Here is a 12,858-nt window from a genome sequence, read left to right on the forward strand (position 1 = left end):
ACGTAACTGGGTGATTATAAAGATGCTCTATAGGTGTCTCCGATGGTGTTTGTTGAGTTGGCATAGATCGAGATTAGAATTTGTCACTCTGAGTATCGGAGAGGTATCTTTGGGCCCTCTCGGTAATGCACATCACTATAAGCCTTGCAAGCAATGTGACTAATGAGTTAGTTACGGGATGATGCATTACGGAACAAGTAAAGAGACTTGCCGATAACGAGATTGAACTAGGTATGATGATACCGATGATCGAATCTCGGGAAAGTAACATACCGATGACAAAGGGAGCAGTGTATGTTGTTATGTGGTTTGACCGATAAAGATCTCCGTAGAATATGTAGGAGCCAATATGGGCATCCAGGTTCCGCTATTGGTTATTGACCGGAGATGTGTCTCAGTCATGTCTACATAGTTCTCGAACCCGTAGGGTCCGCACGCTTAACGTTCGATGACGATTTGTATTATGAGTTATGTGATTTGATGACCGAAGTTTGTTCAGAGTCTCGGATGAGATCACGGACATGACGAGGAGTCTCGAAATGGTCGAGAGGTAAAGATCGATATATTGGAAGGTTATATTCGGACACCGGAATGGTTCTGAAGTGTTTTGGGTATTTTCCGGAGTACCGGGAGGTTACCGGAACCCCCCGGGGAAGTAATGGGCCTTAATGGGCTTTAGTGGAAAGGAGAGAAGGGCCTCAAGGGTGGCCGCCCCCCCCCCAAGGGCTGGTCCGAATTGGACTAGGAGGGGGCGGCGCCCCCCTCTCATTCCTTCTCCCCTCTTCCTCCTTCCCTCCTTCTCCTAGTTGGAATAAGAAAAGGGGGGCGAATCCTACTTGGACCGGGAGTCCAAGTAGGACTCCCCCCCTTGGCGCGCCGCCTCTAGGGCCGGACTCCTCTTCCCCCCTCCTTTATATACGTGGGAGGGGGCACCCCAAAGGTACACCAAGTCTTCTCTTAGCTGTGTGCGGTGCCCCCTCCACAGTTACACACCTTGGTCATATCGTTGCAGTGCTTAGGCAAAGCCCTGCGCCGGTAACTTCATCATCACCGTCAACATGCCGTCGTGCTGGCGAAACTCTCCCTCATCCTCAACTGGATCAAGAGCTCGAGGGACGTCATCGAGCTGAACGTGTGCTGAACACGGAGGTGTTGTACGTTCGGTGCTAGGATCGGTTGAATCACGAAGATGTTCGACTACATCAACCGCGTTACTAAACGCTTCCGCTTTCAGTCTACGAGGGTACGTGGACACACCCTCCCCTCTCATTGCTATGAATCTCCTAGATAGATCTTGCGTGATCGTAGGAATTTTTTTTGAAATGTTGTGTTCCCCAACAGAAGGTTGCATCCTGGAATAATACAAAATGCAGCACCACCGCACAGCTGGTGATGGGTCTCCTTAGGAGCAAAGCCCAACTACCACAAAACACAAAGGCGGAGCTCCAAAAATCCTCAGAAAGGTCACTACTAGAAGTACCCTTTAAGCGAGAATCATACACCCATCTATGCAATCAAATCAACAAGCCCTGCCGGTGTATGCCATGGGAATTTTTAAATTTCTGGTTTCTCTATGTGAGGAATTATCCTAGATTATAAGGAAATTTTGGTGGGGAGATGAGGAAGATAGAAGGAAAACACATTGGCTAGCATGGGATAAATTAACAAGGCCTAAAGGTAAGGGTGGTATGGGATTTCGTGATCTCAAACTTTTTAATCAAGCTCTTTTGGCAAAACAGGCGTGGCGTTTATTGATTTATCCGGATTCGTTGTGTGCGGAGTTGATGAAGGCAAAGTATTATCCTCAGGGTCATATTCTGGATACAGTATTTCCGCACCCTTCGTCGGTAACTTGGCAAGGTATTGTGCATGGTTTGGAATTGCTGAAGAAAGGGGTCATTTGGAGGGTTTGTGATGGTTCTAGTATTAATATTTGGAGGGACAATTGGATACCCAGAAACTACGGCCTAAAAATTTCTGCAAAAAGGCATAATACTAGATTGAAGTGGGTCTCTGATTTATTCATGAGCAGGGATAAGTGTTGGGATGAAATTTTGGTTAAGCATATTTTCTATCCACATGATGTTGAGGAGATTCTTAAGATTCGTATTCATGCATATGGGGAGGGAGATCTTATTGCATGGCACTATGAAAATAATTATATATTTTTCTGTTAAGAGCGCGTACAATTTAGCGCTTAATTTGAAGTATAGCCAGGGTACCTTTGGCCAATCCAGTGGCGAACCAGAGGGGGAAAGGAGGATATGGGAGTTAATCTGGAATGCTAATATACCCCAGAAGATTAGGATTTTTGTGTGGCGTGCTGCTACCAAAAGCTTGGCGGTCCGGATGAATAGAGTTAAGATCCATCATACTAATTCAGGTATGTGCTCTATTTGTTGTGTGGAATACGAAAACACCTCTCATGCCCTAGTGAGGTGTTCTAAAGCTTGTGCTTTGCGGTTGGTGTTGAGAGATTCGTGGGATATTCCGGACGAAGAGTTGTTCAAATGCTCGGGACCGGACTGGCTTTTTAGTTTGCTGGATCAGTTGAGCTTGCAGCAACGGGAGCAAATCTTATTCCTCTTCTGGCGAGCTTGACATCTGAGAATGTGGTCAATTATTGGTCTTCTTACCAATCACGACATTGTTCAGTTGGATTCTAGCAATAAAGATAAGAAAAAGGTGGGAGGTGTTATTGCGGATTATGTACCACACAGAGAACACGTGGTGTGGAAATCTCCTCCTGATGGCTATATCAAGATCAATGTCGACGCTAGTTTTATGGAGAGCATTAACGTAGCCAGTGTGGGGGTTGTTGTTAGAAATTCGACTAGCGAAATCATCATTTCCTTGTGGGATTTTGTTGGTCGGTGTACTAGTGTCAATGAAACTGAGTTCCGCGCCTACCTAGCAGGCCTTTATATCCGTATTACCCTTCACCAGTCTATTATTTTGGAGACTGACTATGCTTTCATTCATTCTTTCGTTGCAAGTGAGAAGCTTGATAGATCCCCTCTCATTGACCTGAAGAGACAGGCTTTGTGCATCGCCAAGTTGTTCCAAAATTTGAGCTTTTCAAAAATAAAACGGCATGCCAATGAGGTGGCACATGAGATTGCTAAGTTCGGTTTTATTAGTAAGTCCGACGGGTTGCTTGTTAACTCTGCCCGCCTTGCGTGGCGTATACTGTAATGAATGATTGTAATAACCTTTTGTTTAATTAATTAGTATAAGAGGTGTTTTTAAAAATATCAACAAGCAACAATATTAGCACAGTGATTTGCTACGTGGTCTGGTCAGCACTAGGTTGCTCCTAGATCCAACAATAATAGCTTAAGAAATGTACTCCACAACAATAATTCGAGCAAACCTGTACAGGAAATCGCTAATCCGAAGAAAAACCACCTTGCAAACTTGAGCGAAATTTGGGGTGAAATACACTGCCAATTTTCTCAAGAAAAAAATATGGGGGGAGCTAAGGGGATTTGAAGAGACTGGCCTGGATCGGAGGGAGCACTCCCGAGCAAAAAGGGAAGGAGTAAATGTGATTTTGCCAAGTGAATTACGGTTTTGATTTTGTGGCTGCCGCAATTGGAAGAAATTCCCCAATCTTATCCCATCGTCACGACAAACAAGAGTGTCAATGGGGCCCGTACGCAATTACAACCTCATCGTGGGCCTTGCTCCCAGGCTAATATCTCTGACAGGTTTTGCCTACGCGTCACACTGCAACCGATTTTAGTATAGAGTGGGTTGTTGTCGCTAAATCATCTGTGTACATACGACCACGCGAGGTCGTTATCCGTACCGCTTATCACCACACCATTCGTGCTAACTCCAATACAACGGTTGCGTATAAACTCACCTGAGCAGCATACATCATATTGTATATCGCATGTATTTCTCTCTACGCGTCAGTAAATGCCCACATGCCATCGGGTGGTGACAGGCGGCCGCGACCAGTGCCAAGCTCCTGAGCTGTAGCCACAACGGCTACATGCACCAGGCGTGAGGGAGATGCAACGGCTAGCTGGGCGACGCTCCTCTCTGCTTATTTAAACGCCATGTCTCCTTGCATCGCATGGCCATTTCAAACTGCTCCCCTTCTCCATTTCTTTCAGACTAGCCGGGCTTTGCAAAGCATGTGTTCGTCTGTGACCTGTAGTAGTTCAACACAACCTCCATCTCACCACACGAGCAACCAGATGCCTCTACTCCCTCTCATCCATTGCCCCGAATGCAACACCGGCTATGTCCTGTGGTTTGTTTCCGGGACAGAACTAAACCCAGGGAGGCACTTCTACAAGTGCGAACGGCATGGGGTAAGTTGTTCGTGATCCTCTCAGTCCATCGTCTCCCGGGCATCGCCAACATGCTGCTAATGACCATTCCCTGCATCCCCCTCGTGCGATGGATTTGTTCTTCCGTTATGCATTTTTCTTATCTGCCTGCTCCATGTCCATGTAATGTGCACCTGTCCTCCCAGCTCCAGCTGCAGACAAACATACGTATGCAGGCGGCTGGATTATCTTTAATACATATCCATTGTTTATGAGCATTTGTGAATTAGTAAGTCAGACTAATCTCGCGGAACAATGCAAATTTATTTAAACCACGGCCAGACACATGCATGGCATTAACCCCACGCAGTGCGTGTGCACCACACCCAGGCCAGCGGCAATAATCCATCGCTCCTACAGCCCACATGCGATGCATCTAGTAAAGACACAGCAGAAGAGTGAATACGCCCAGCTGCCCCTGCAAAATGTAAATGCACCCAGCAATCTATGGATGATCCATCTTCAACAACACCCTCAACAGAATTTAGCATATCCACAAATCTGTCGCCTGGGTCATCTTTAGCAACCTCTCGCAGTGTACAGAGGCGTCCCGATTGATTTGCAAAAACGAGGCAAACAGATGGGGATGGCGGGTCCATCTCACCGGCTGACCCAGATCGAGAACTCACGGCCAACAATGACTTTAAGTTAAGGGATCCAACCAAAATTTAGATCAAAACATGTGAAAGCAAGACACCCAAAGGCATAGGTGAAGAACGAATCAGAAAGATGTTTTCAACGGGCTGACCTGATCTCCATTTGTGCAAAATCCATCGCCAGACCTAGCTCTGTTCGTCCACGGACGACGGGAAGACGAGATGAGCAGTGCGAGAAACGAACTCGTGCGAGCACACAATTATGTCCACCCAACACAAAGAGCAATTATTCCATTGCCTGAGCGTTGCATGGCTCGTGTATTCGTACGGTATTAAATGCGGGGCTGGTCCACACTATGTGTCGCATAATGAGATGTATTCCAGAAGCTGGAAATTAGCCTGCCCTGTATTCCCTAATGTCCTATTAAAAGTAGTCATCACGATGCGCGCGCGGACGGGCTTGATTGCGGCAGCGCGTGGCCGCATGTCCCAAAAATTCACGTCCGGGTTGTTGTGTTGGTTTATGTCATCAGGGTGAGCCACCTAACTCCTGCTAGTTGGTTGCACGTGCTGAAATGGTTCATAGGAAATGAAGAAAAAATACAGAAATAGAAAAAATCGCTTGGTTCAGAAGACTTGAGTACAAAAATGCAGGATGTTTAGAGTGGGCTTCATTTTAGGTTTTCTACACATGAATTATAGGAGCATAATCTTTAATGGCATAATATCCTAATTACATTTTTGTGTAGTTTGATTTTAACATGTGTTTAGTAGGGTTAATATGTTTATTTATTCATGTGAACCAAAACGTAGTTTACATAATACCCTAACATGTATAGTAAAAAAAAGATGGAGGAAGTACTATGGTAAATGCTCTACATGAACACCGACTTACTTCCAGTTTCAGAATACATTTTGGTAACAATATTGAAGTATTTCTATGGAACAAGGCTAAGGCACGGCCCTAGTTTTCCATGTTATTTTTACCATGAAAGTCTGGAATGTAGCAAGAGGCAGAAACACGGAACTTCTTTAATGAACATATGACTGGAGCCTTCCTATCTGTCTCAAACGTTCGGGCCTGTCCGGTCACTGCTCAAAAAAAAACACCCAATCAGACCTGGCAAATCTGACCCAAATGTCCCGGTTTGACCGACACTCCCTTTACCTAGCCCACATCTGGGACAGATATGGGACGTTGGTTCCGACAAATCAAATACTCCCTCCGTTTCTTTTTAGTCTGTATATAAGGTTTGGTCAAAGTCAAGCTTTGTAAAGTTTGACTAATTTTATATTAAAAAATATAAACATTGACAATATGGAATCAATATTATCAGATGCACCACGAAATGTATTTTTATACTATATAGTTTTACTATTGTAGATGTTCATATTTTTCTATATAAATTTGGTCAAACTTTGTGTAGTTTGACTTTGACCAAATCTTATTCGCGAAGTAAAAAGAAACGGAGGGAGTACATCCCAAATCATCTCAAAATTGACTAGTCCACTACTTCGACCGCAGTCCTCCTGCATATGTCCTCCATTTCCCGCCTCCGCGTAGTCGCCCAACTCTTTCCTAGCTCACTGTTCGCGCCGCCATCCTCATCCATCGTCGTTGATGTCGTCGCCGACTACTCTGGCTGCCACCATCGGCATGGACGATGTCTCAGAACCGGTGGGAATTCTGACCATGGCGGTCAGTTGCAAAGTAGAGAACGTTGCCCAGAGGAAGCGTTGCCCAAAGCAGTGCGAGTGTGAAGCGACAAGGAAGGTAGCTGCTGAGAGGGCCGGTGCAAAGATGGCTACCGACGAGGACATGGACTTTGGCATGAGCGGTCTGGGGACATCAACCAATCCGTATGTCGTGGCCGAGGGGACTTTTTTCAGGAGGAGGTAAAGAAGGAAGAGAGGTGCAAGATCTTCATAGATATGCAAGGGAGAAGATGGAATTCGGTCCGGAGAGTCATGTTGCAGGAACTAGCCTCTTAGATGATGAAGCCAAGGAGTGGATGATCAAGATGAAACAGAGGACCAACTATCTCAACAATTGAAGCGTTTGATTCATGCGTGTATCGGCTATCTATGTATGAATCATTAAATTTTATTTTGGCATGCAATAAATTGTTGAACTATTGTTTATTTTGTATCCTTGAATTATTGAATTGATGACCAATTTATGCTATATAAGAGCAACTCCAATGAGGTGACCCAAACGGACACGGGTTTTATCCGTTTTTTATCCGTTTAGGTCATCTGTCCGCCTAGCGGACATGGGGCGGACAAATGCGGCCGGTGGATCCACCCAACGCACAACACATAAAAGCGGACAACAACAACACATGAAGCGGTCGATCCCCTTCTCTGCTTCCTCCCCCGTGCATGTCGCCGGCACCTCCATCCTCTGCTCCGGCCGTTGCCGGCTGGCTCCAGCGCCGCCACGCCCTGGCGCTGCTCCGCCGCCGCCTTCCCTCTGATTCCCCGCCTTTCCTTGACTAATTTGGCCCATGTGTGCCCAATCGAGGCTGCCCCCATGAACGTCCATGGCGCTGCAGTTCCCCTCTATTGCGAAGCTCGTCCATGGCGATGCCCATCTGGATTTCCTCTCCTCCTAAAGCGATAGCTCCTCTCTGCTCACTCTCCTCCTCTCTGCTCACTCTCCGCCAGCGCTGCCACGACCTAGCGCTGCTCCGCGGTCGCCTTCATCGCGTCAGCGCCGCAGAGCCGAACTCCTCCGGCCCTCCCAGCTTGAGGTCACCGGAGCACTCGGGCCGTCCAAGCAGCCGCGACAGCGATGCCCGCCGCGTCGGGAGCGGCCATGGCCGACGCCCCTTCGACGAGATCTGCAGCTCACCGGGTCTCCTCGGGCCCATGTCGTCTGCCTGCGTTTCCCCGGCACCGCCGTGATCTAGTTCCCCGGGCCTACGCAGGAGGCCTCGTCGGCGAGCATGGCAGTCCCTGCGCGCAGGTGGACTCGCCGGTGCGCCGGTCCTTTGCTCGCGGTCATTGATATGTGGGTCCAGAGCGGACAGGAGCGTGCGACGAGAGCGTCCGCTTCTGTCTGTCGCGGACCCATTTGTGACTCATATTTGGACTCAGTTTGGGTCGGGACGGACAGCAGGCGGAGGCTGTGTCCGTTTGGTCGCCCCGTTGGGCCAACTTTTGTGTTCGGGTGATCCAAATGGACGAAATGGGTCGCCCCATTGGAGTTGCTCTGATGGGCATGCATGGATATGGTTGTTCACAAGTATTGTACAGGAGGACAGATGAGGACTCGCCCGATGCTGTCCGCCGGATGAATGCTGCGGTTTGATTCTCGGCGTCTTGCATAGTACTGTACTAGTACATCTGCGCTTCACTAAAAATGGAAGCTGAGTGCAGAATAATTTTCATGCGCTTTGGTGAAGGAACCAAAGCTTCGTTGGCGACTGATGAGTGAAACGAGTACGAAGGACAGCAGCGATCTTGTACCCGGCATACTCAGATTCTGAATAACAGCAGCGACGAAGCGTCAGACTGGTTGATCCACATCGCCGGATTTAATTCAGTCTTGTGACCGCGACGAAGCATGCTAGCTGAAAGTACCAGAGTGAAGATCAAGTGACAACTTCAAATAGAACAGATATGATGTCGTGTCCGTGTATGGTCTCACACATTCAAGTGTTTATAACTTTTTTGTTCTCAATTTTTAAGGCAGAGTTTTTTTTTGGCAAATCGACTTCTCCAAACAAGGTAAGAAATTATGCAGGAATATCAAAAGTGCTGCTCAAAAGTGTTTCAGAGGCAGAGGCAGCAAATTTGTGTTAAAATGCACACACACTAGAACATTAATGTGCATGCTGCCACAACCGCAATTCCTGATTAGTAGAGACTCTCTCACACCTTCTACTGAGCTCATCTGGCTATTCACAAGTCAAAACCTTCAGGCAGTTTATCCATTTAATATCGAAACAGACGTAAAAGAAAGAATTACACCTTCTACTGAGCTCATCTGGCTATTCACAAGTCAAAACCTTCAGGCAGTTTATCCATTTAATATCCAAATGAAGAGCCAAGAAGGGCCATTTCGCGAAGCATTCCCAACACTTCAGTTTAGGATGTAAATTTTCGTGAAGAATAGCTAACCCGGCAACAGAACTTCAGGATACCAAGGGCAGCCCATTATTTGTAAGCCTAGCATCAGTTCTTGAGATGGAGAGCAAAATCAAAGGAAGTACTTGTGCAAAGTGAACTTAAAAGTTAACAGTGAGCCATTTCTGCGTCGATAAAGTGCCACTGACGGCAGGGGCGCCACTCTCAGTCGCTGCAGCCCGGGATCCAGCAGGATCCATATCGGAAACTCAGAGAGAGCAGGTTCAAGCCACATCACAAAAAAATTTCCGTAATCGCTGAAGTCTCTATAAATACAACCGGGAACACACTTAAGAACACGAAAGAAGATCAGCTAAAGGCTAACAATCAACCCAGCAGACACCAAATGAAGAACGATCAGTTTGATCTAGCAAGGAAACAGGCCAGTTATTCAAACATCAGTCGGGAAGAACCAAAGGGAACAAGGGAAGAAGATAGGAGCAGAAAGAATACACAAGGGGAAGCATTATATCAGGCATTGAAGAGCGGGAGGGGCAAGGCTTAAGTCCCTCAAAACAAGCTGAAGACACAACGGGGAATGCAAGGCAAACAGAAAACGGATGAACACACAAATAGGCAGATGAAGAGAGCCATCACACATGGCAGGCGAGCTCGGAGCAAAATCTTCGAATGCCGGTGGATAGAAGCCCAAACTGCACGTAGAGTAGCAGCCCATCCGATACTGTAGCTACTCCAAGCAAGGCCAGCGTGACCGATGGCCCAGCTTGCAACAGCACAGGCGCAGAGCACCGTGAGATCCAAATCAAACGTAAATCCTTTCCAAATCATTGCGAGGGCTCCTAGTCTGCACTGTCAGAACAAATGCTAGTTTCTATTAAAGATAGAAATAGACAGGTCATGCCAAAATTCAGATAACTGTGGAAACTCCGAAGCGGAAGGATAAAAAAAATCAACTTGGCAGCTAGCAAGAACGCTGCTTCCAAGTGCATGGTAAAAGAACAAAGATTATGCACACATGAAAGAAAATAGGGGTGAACAATATTTCTTCAGCAGAGCGAAGCTAACAGGTTCAAATTATCAAACAAAACAGTGACAAATCCAAGCAACGGAACCTGGTTATCAGTACAGGTATGCAAACAATCTGTGAGCAGCGGAAACAAAGTGAAGGTGTATTGGCAGAAACTCTTTATTTTGTGAATAGTCACAAGTAATGAAAGTGAACTTTGATGTATTGAAATTCCATGATGTATCATCCTAACCAAAAACACCTTCAGCCCTATGGCAGTCAAAATCTACTTCACCTCAACCTAACTAGCTGTAGATTTCTACAGCACCAATCTATGGCAAAGGATTGCCTACTCTGCCCAACATAACAACCGATGAAGTTCTATGAGAAAATTGGGTGCTGCCATTTAGCTGTCAAGGTGGGAAGCAATCTTCTCGTATTGCCTGGCGTAGTCACACCCCAGTAACCGAGCATTAGACTGTACAGCTGTGCAGAGATCTACCAGTGAAGCTTGGTAGGAACAGCCTAAATCTGAAGCAGTGGCATTATTCCGCCCACCATTTACAGCAGCAGAGGCACTCCTGTTAGCTTCTGGCATCCTCATTGTCTTTCCCCTTGCTTTTGCAACCCCCAAACAAGACTTCAGCATCTGACTTATGTACACGTTCAGCCCAGAGTTCAGCAGATCAGCACATTCAACGGATATGCTAAGGCCTTCGGCTTTCAGCTTATTCTCAAGTAGCTTTGACAGGTCCTCGCTACCTGGCAATTCACCATTATTATAGCAAATCTCTGAGGGATAAGATATCGAAGGCTGAGAATTCTGAGCCTTTGGGGGAATTCCCAATGGAGCCCTGATTGGGCTCTGACTCTGCACACATACGGGGCTGCCCCTGGCTTGATCAACCTCCTCGCCATCCTCGACGGACACAAACTCCGCGGCCCCTGGATGACCAAGAGGGGACTTTCCAAGTGGACTCGGCTTATCAGCAAACCTCTTGTCACGGTTAGCCACCGGCCGCACTCTCCTTGCTAGCGGCACACCACTGGCCAATGTCCCATTCGTCACAGCGCTAGTCTGTGAATTCCCAGTTGGCGTCTGCCTGCTGGGCGGTGGCCCCAGCGACATATAAGCATTGCCGAGGATTGACTGGACGAGGAAATTGTGAAGCTTGATGTTCTCCTTCCCCAGTGTGGCCACGCAGATCTTGTCAAACTCGCTCTTGCCTAGCTGGAAACTCAGGAACTTCTTGAGGCTATGGAAGTAGAGCTCAGAGCGCTGGTGGCCGAGCTTCCTGACTAGATGCGACTTGATCTCCGCCGTGTCGACGCGAGCAAGTTTCTTGGAAGGCTGCATCTTGGAACAGCACGAATGTAAAAGGCCCGCGGAGACGACGGGGCTCTGTAAGAGCAAACCCTAGCTGCCACCGAACACCCAGGAGAACTCCAGCAATCCCCCGAGGGCTTCGCCCCAAGAAGTATCCTTTAGGCGAGAATCGTAGCACCCATCTGCGTAATCAGATCAAGAAGCGAAAAGATTAGCACAGAAGTTTGCTACGCAATCAGGTCAGCACAAGGGTTGCTCCGTGATCCAAGAGCTCGCACGGACGCACGGATAGCTTGAGAAATCTAATCCAAAACAATGTTTTCGAGCAAATCCGTACGGGGAATCGCAGACCCGAAGTAAATCCACCTCGAATTTCACAAACTTGACGAAATCCCGGGGCGAACTACCGCCGAAAGATGCCAATTTCCCCGAGAAAAAAATTGGGGGACGAAGGACGGGAGGAGACTAACCAGGATTGGAGAGGCCGAATCCACGACCCAGAATCCAAGAGCGCAACGCGAGCTCACCGATGAGCTGAATCTTGTTTTTGGTTTTGCGGCCGCCGCAATCGGGGAGATATTTTTCCCCCAATTTTGATCCCTGGTCACGACGAACAGCGCTGTCTCGTGCGCAATTTACAATTTACACCTCCCCGGCGAGCCTGGCTCTGGGCTAATGTCCCGCTGACAGGTGGGCCCTGAAGCGGATGATTGTGCTGCCAGTGTGAGCTGGCGTGGTTGGTTCGGTTGTCGGGGTCAGCCAGCCTGCTGGTTCTTGGACTCTTGGTCACACGTGCCGAAATAAAAACGTCCTGCTTTTTTTGACATTTTTTTGAAATGTTTGGATTGCTCATCACAAGTGTTGTTTATAATTCAGCCGATCTATTAATTTTCAATCATGGCAGTACAACAAACACGAGAAATAATATAAATTACATTCAGGTCCGTAGACCATCTAGCGACGACTACAAGCATTGAAGCGAGGCGAAGGCGCGCCGCCGTCATCGCCCCTCCCTCACCGGAGCCGGGCAAAACTTGCTTTGTAGTACAAAGTCACGAAAACGTCGTGTTAAGACTCCACAGGACTAGCGCAACAAAATAACAACCGTCGTCGATGACGAGTAATATAGATCAGAACAATGCAACCTGAAAACACACGAATATAGACGAATGACGAACAGATCCGAGCAAATCCACCAGGGACATATTCACAGGAGACACAGCTCCACATAGCCCGTCGACAATGCTGGACGCACCACGGGAACGGGGGCTAGGCAAGGAGAACGTTATTCCATCTTCAGAGAACCGTCGTTGTCTCGTCTTTCTGAGCAGGACACAAACCTTAACAAATTTCGAAGACACATCTAAAAACGGAGCCCTCACACCGGCAAGGGCCGGGATCCACTGTGTTCTCATGACCGTAAGGCCACCGGAGACGAGGCGGAACCCTAATTAGGGAGGAGGCGGCAGGTTATAATTCATACGAACTGATTTG

The 12,858-nt window shown here is 47.6% G+C and overlaps 1 protein-coding gene across 1 annotated transcript; it reads right to left on the reverse strand.

Annotated features, from left to right (window-relative positions):
* Positions 1 to 10,201: 10,201 nt before the first annotated feature.
* Positions 10,202 to 12,006, reverse strand: LOC125508009. Its single transcript, XM_048672553.1, has 2 exons — positions 11,835 to 12,006; positions 10,202 to 11,546 (listed from the first exon to the last, which is right to left on the reverse strand). The coding sequence occupies exon 2, from the start codon at positions 11,392 to 11,394 to the stop codon at positions 10,444 to 10,446; it is 951 nt and encodes a 316-aa protein (XP_048528510.1). The 5' UTR covers positions 11,395 to 11,546; positions 11,835 to 12,006; the 3' UTR covers positions 10,202 to 10,443.
* Between the last annotated feature and the right edge of the window lie 852 nt (positions 12,007 to 12,858).

This window comes from Triticum urartu, chromosome 5 (assembly GCF_003073215.2).
Source record: "Triticum urartu cultivar G1812 chromosome 5, Tu2.1, whole genome shotgun sequence".
In the NCBI taxonomy this organism is placed as follows: domain Eukaryota; kingdom Viridiplantae; phylum Streptophyta; class Magnoliopsida; order Poales; family Poaceae; genus Triticum; species Triticum urartu.

Coding starts and splice junctions, on each gene's coding strand:
- LOC125508009 (XM_048672553.1), bottom strand. CDS start 11,394: ATGCAGCCTTCCAAGAAACTTGCTCGCGTCGACACGGCGGAGATCAAG.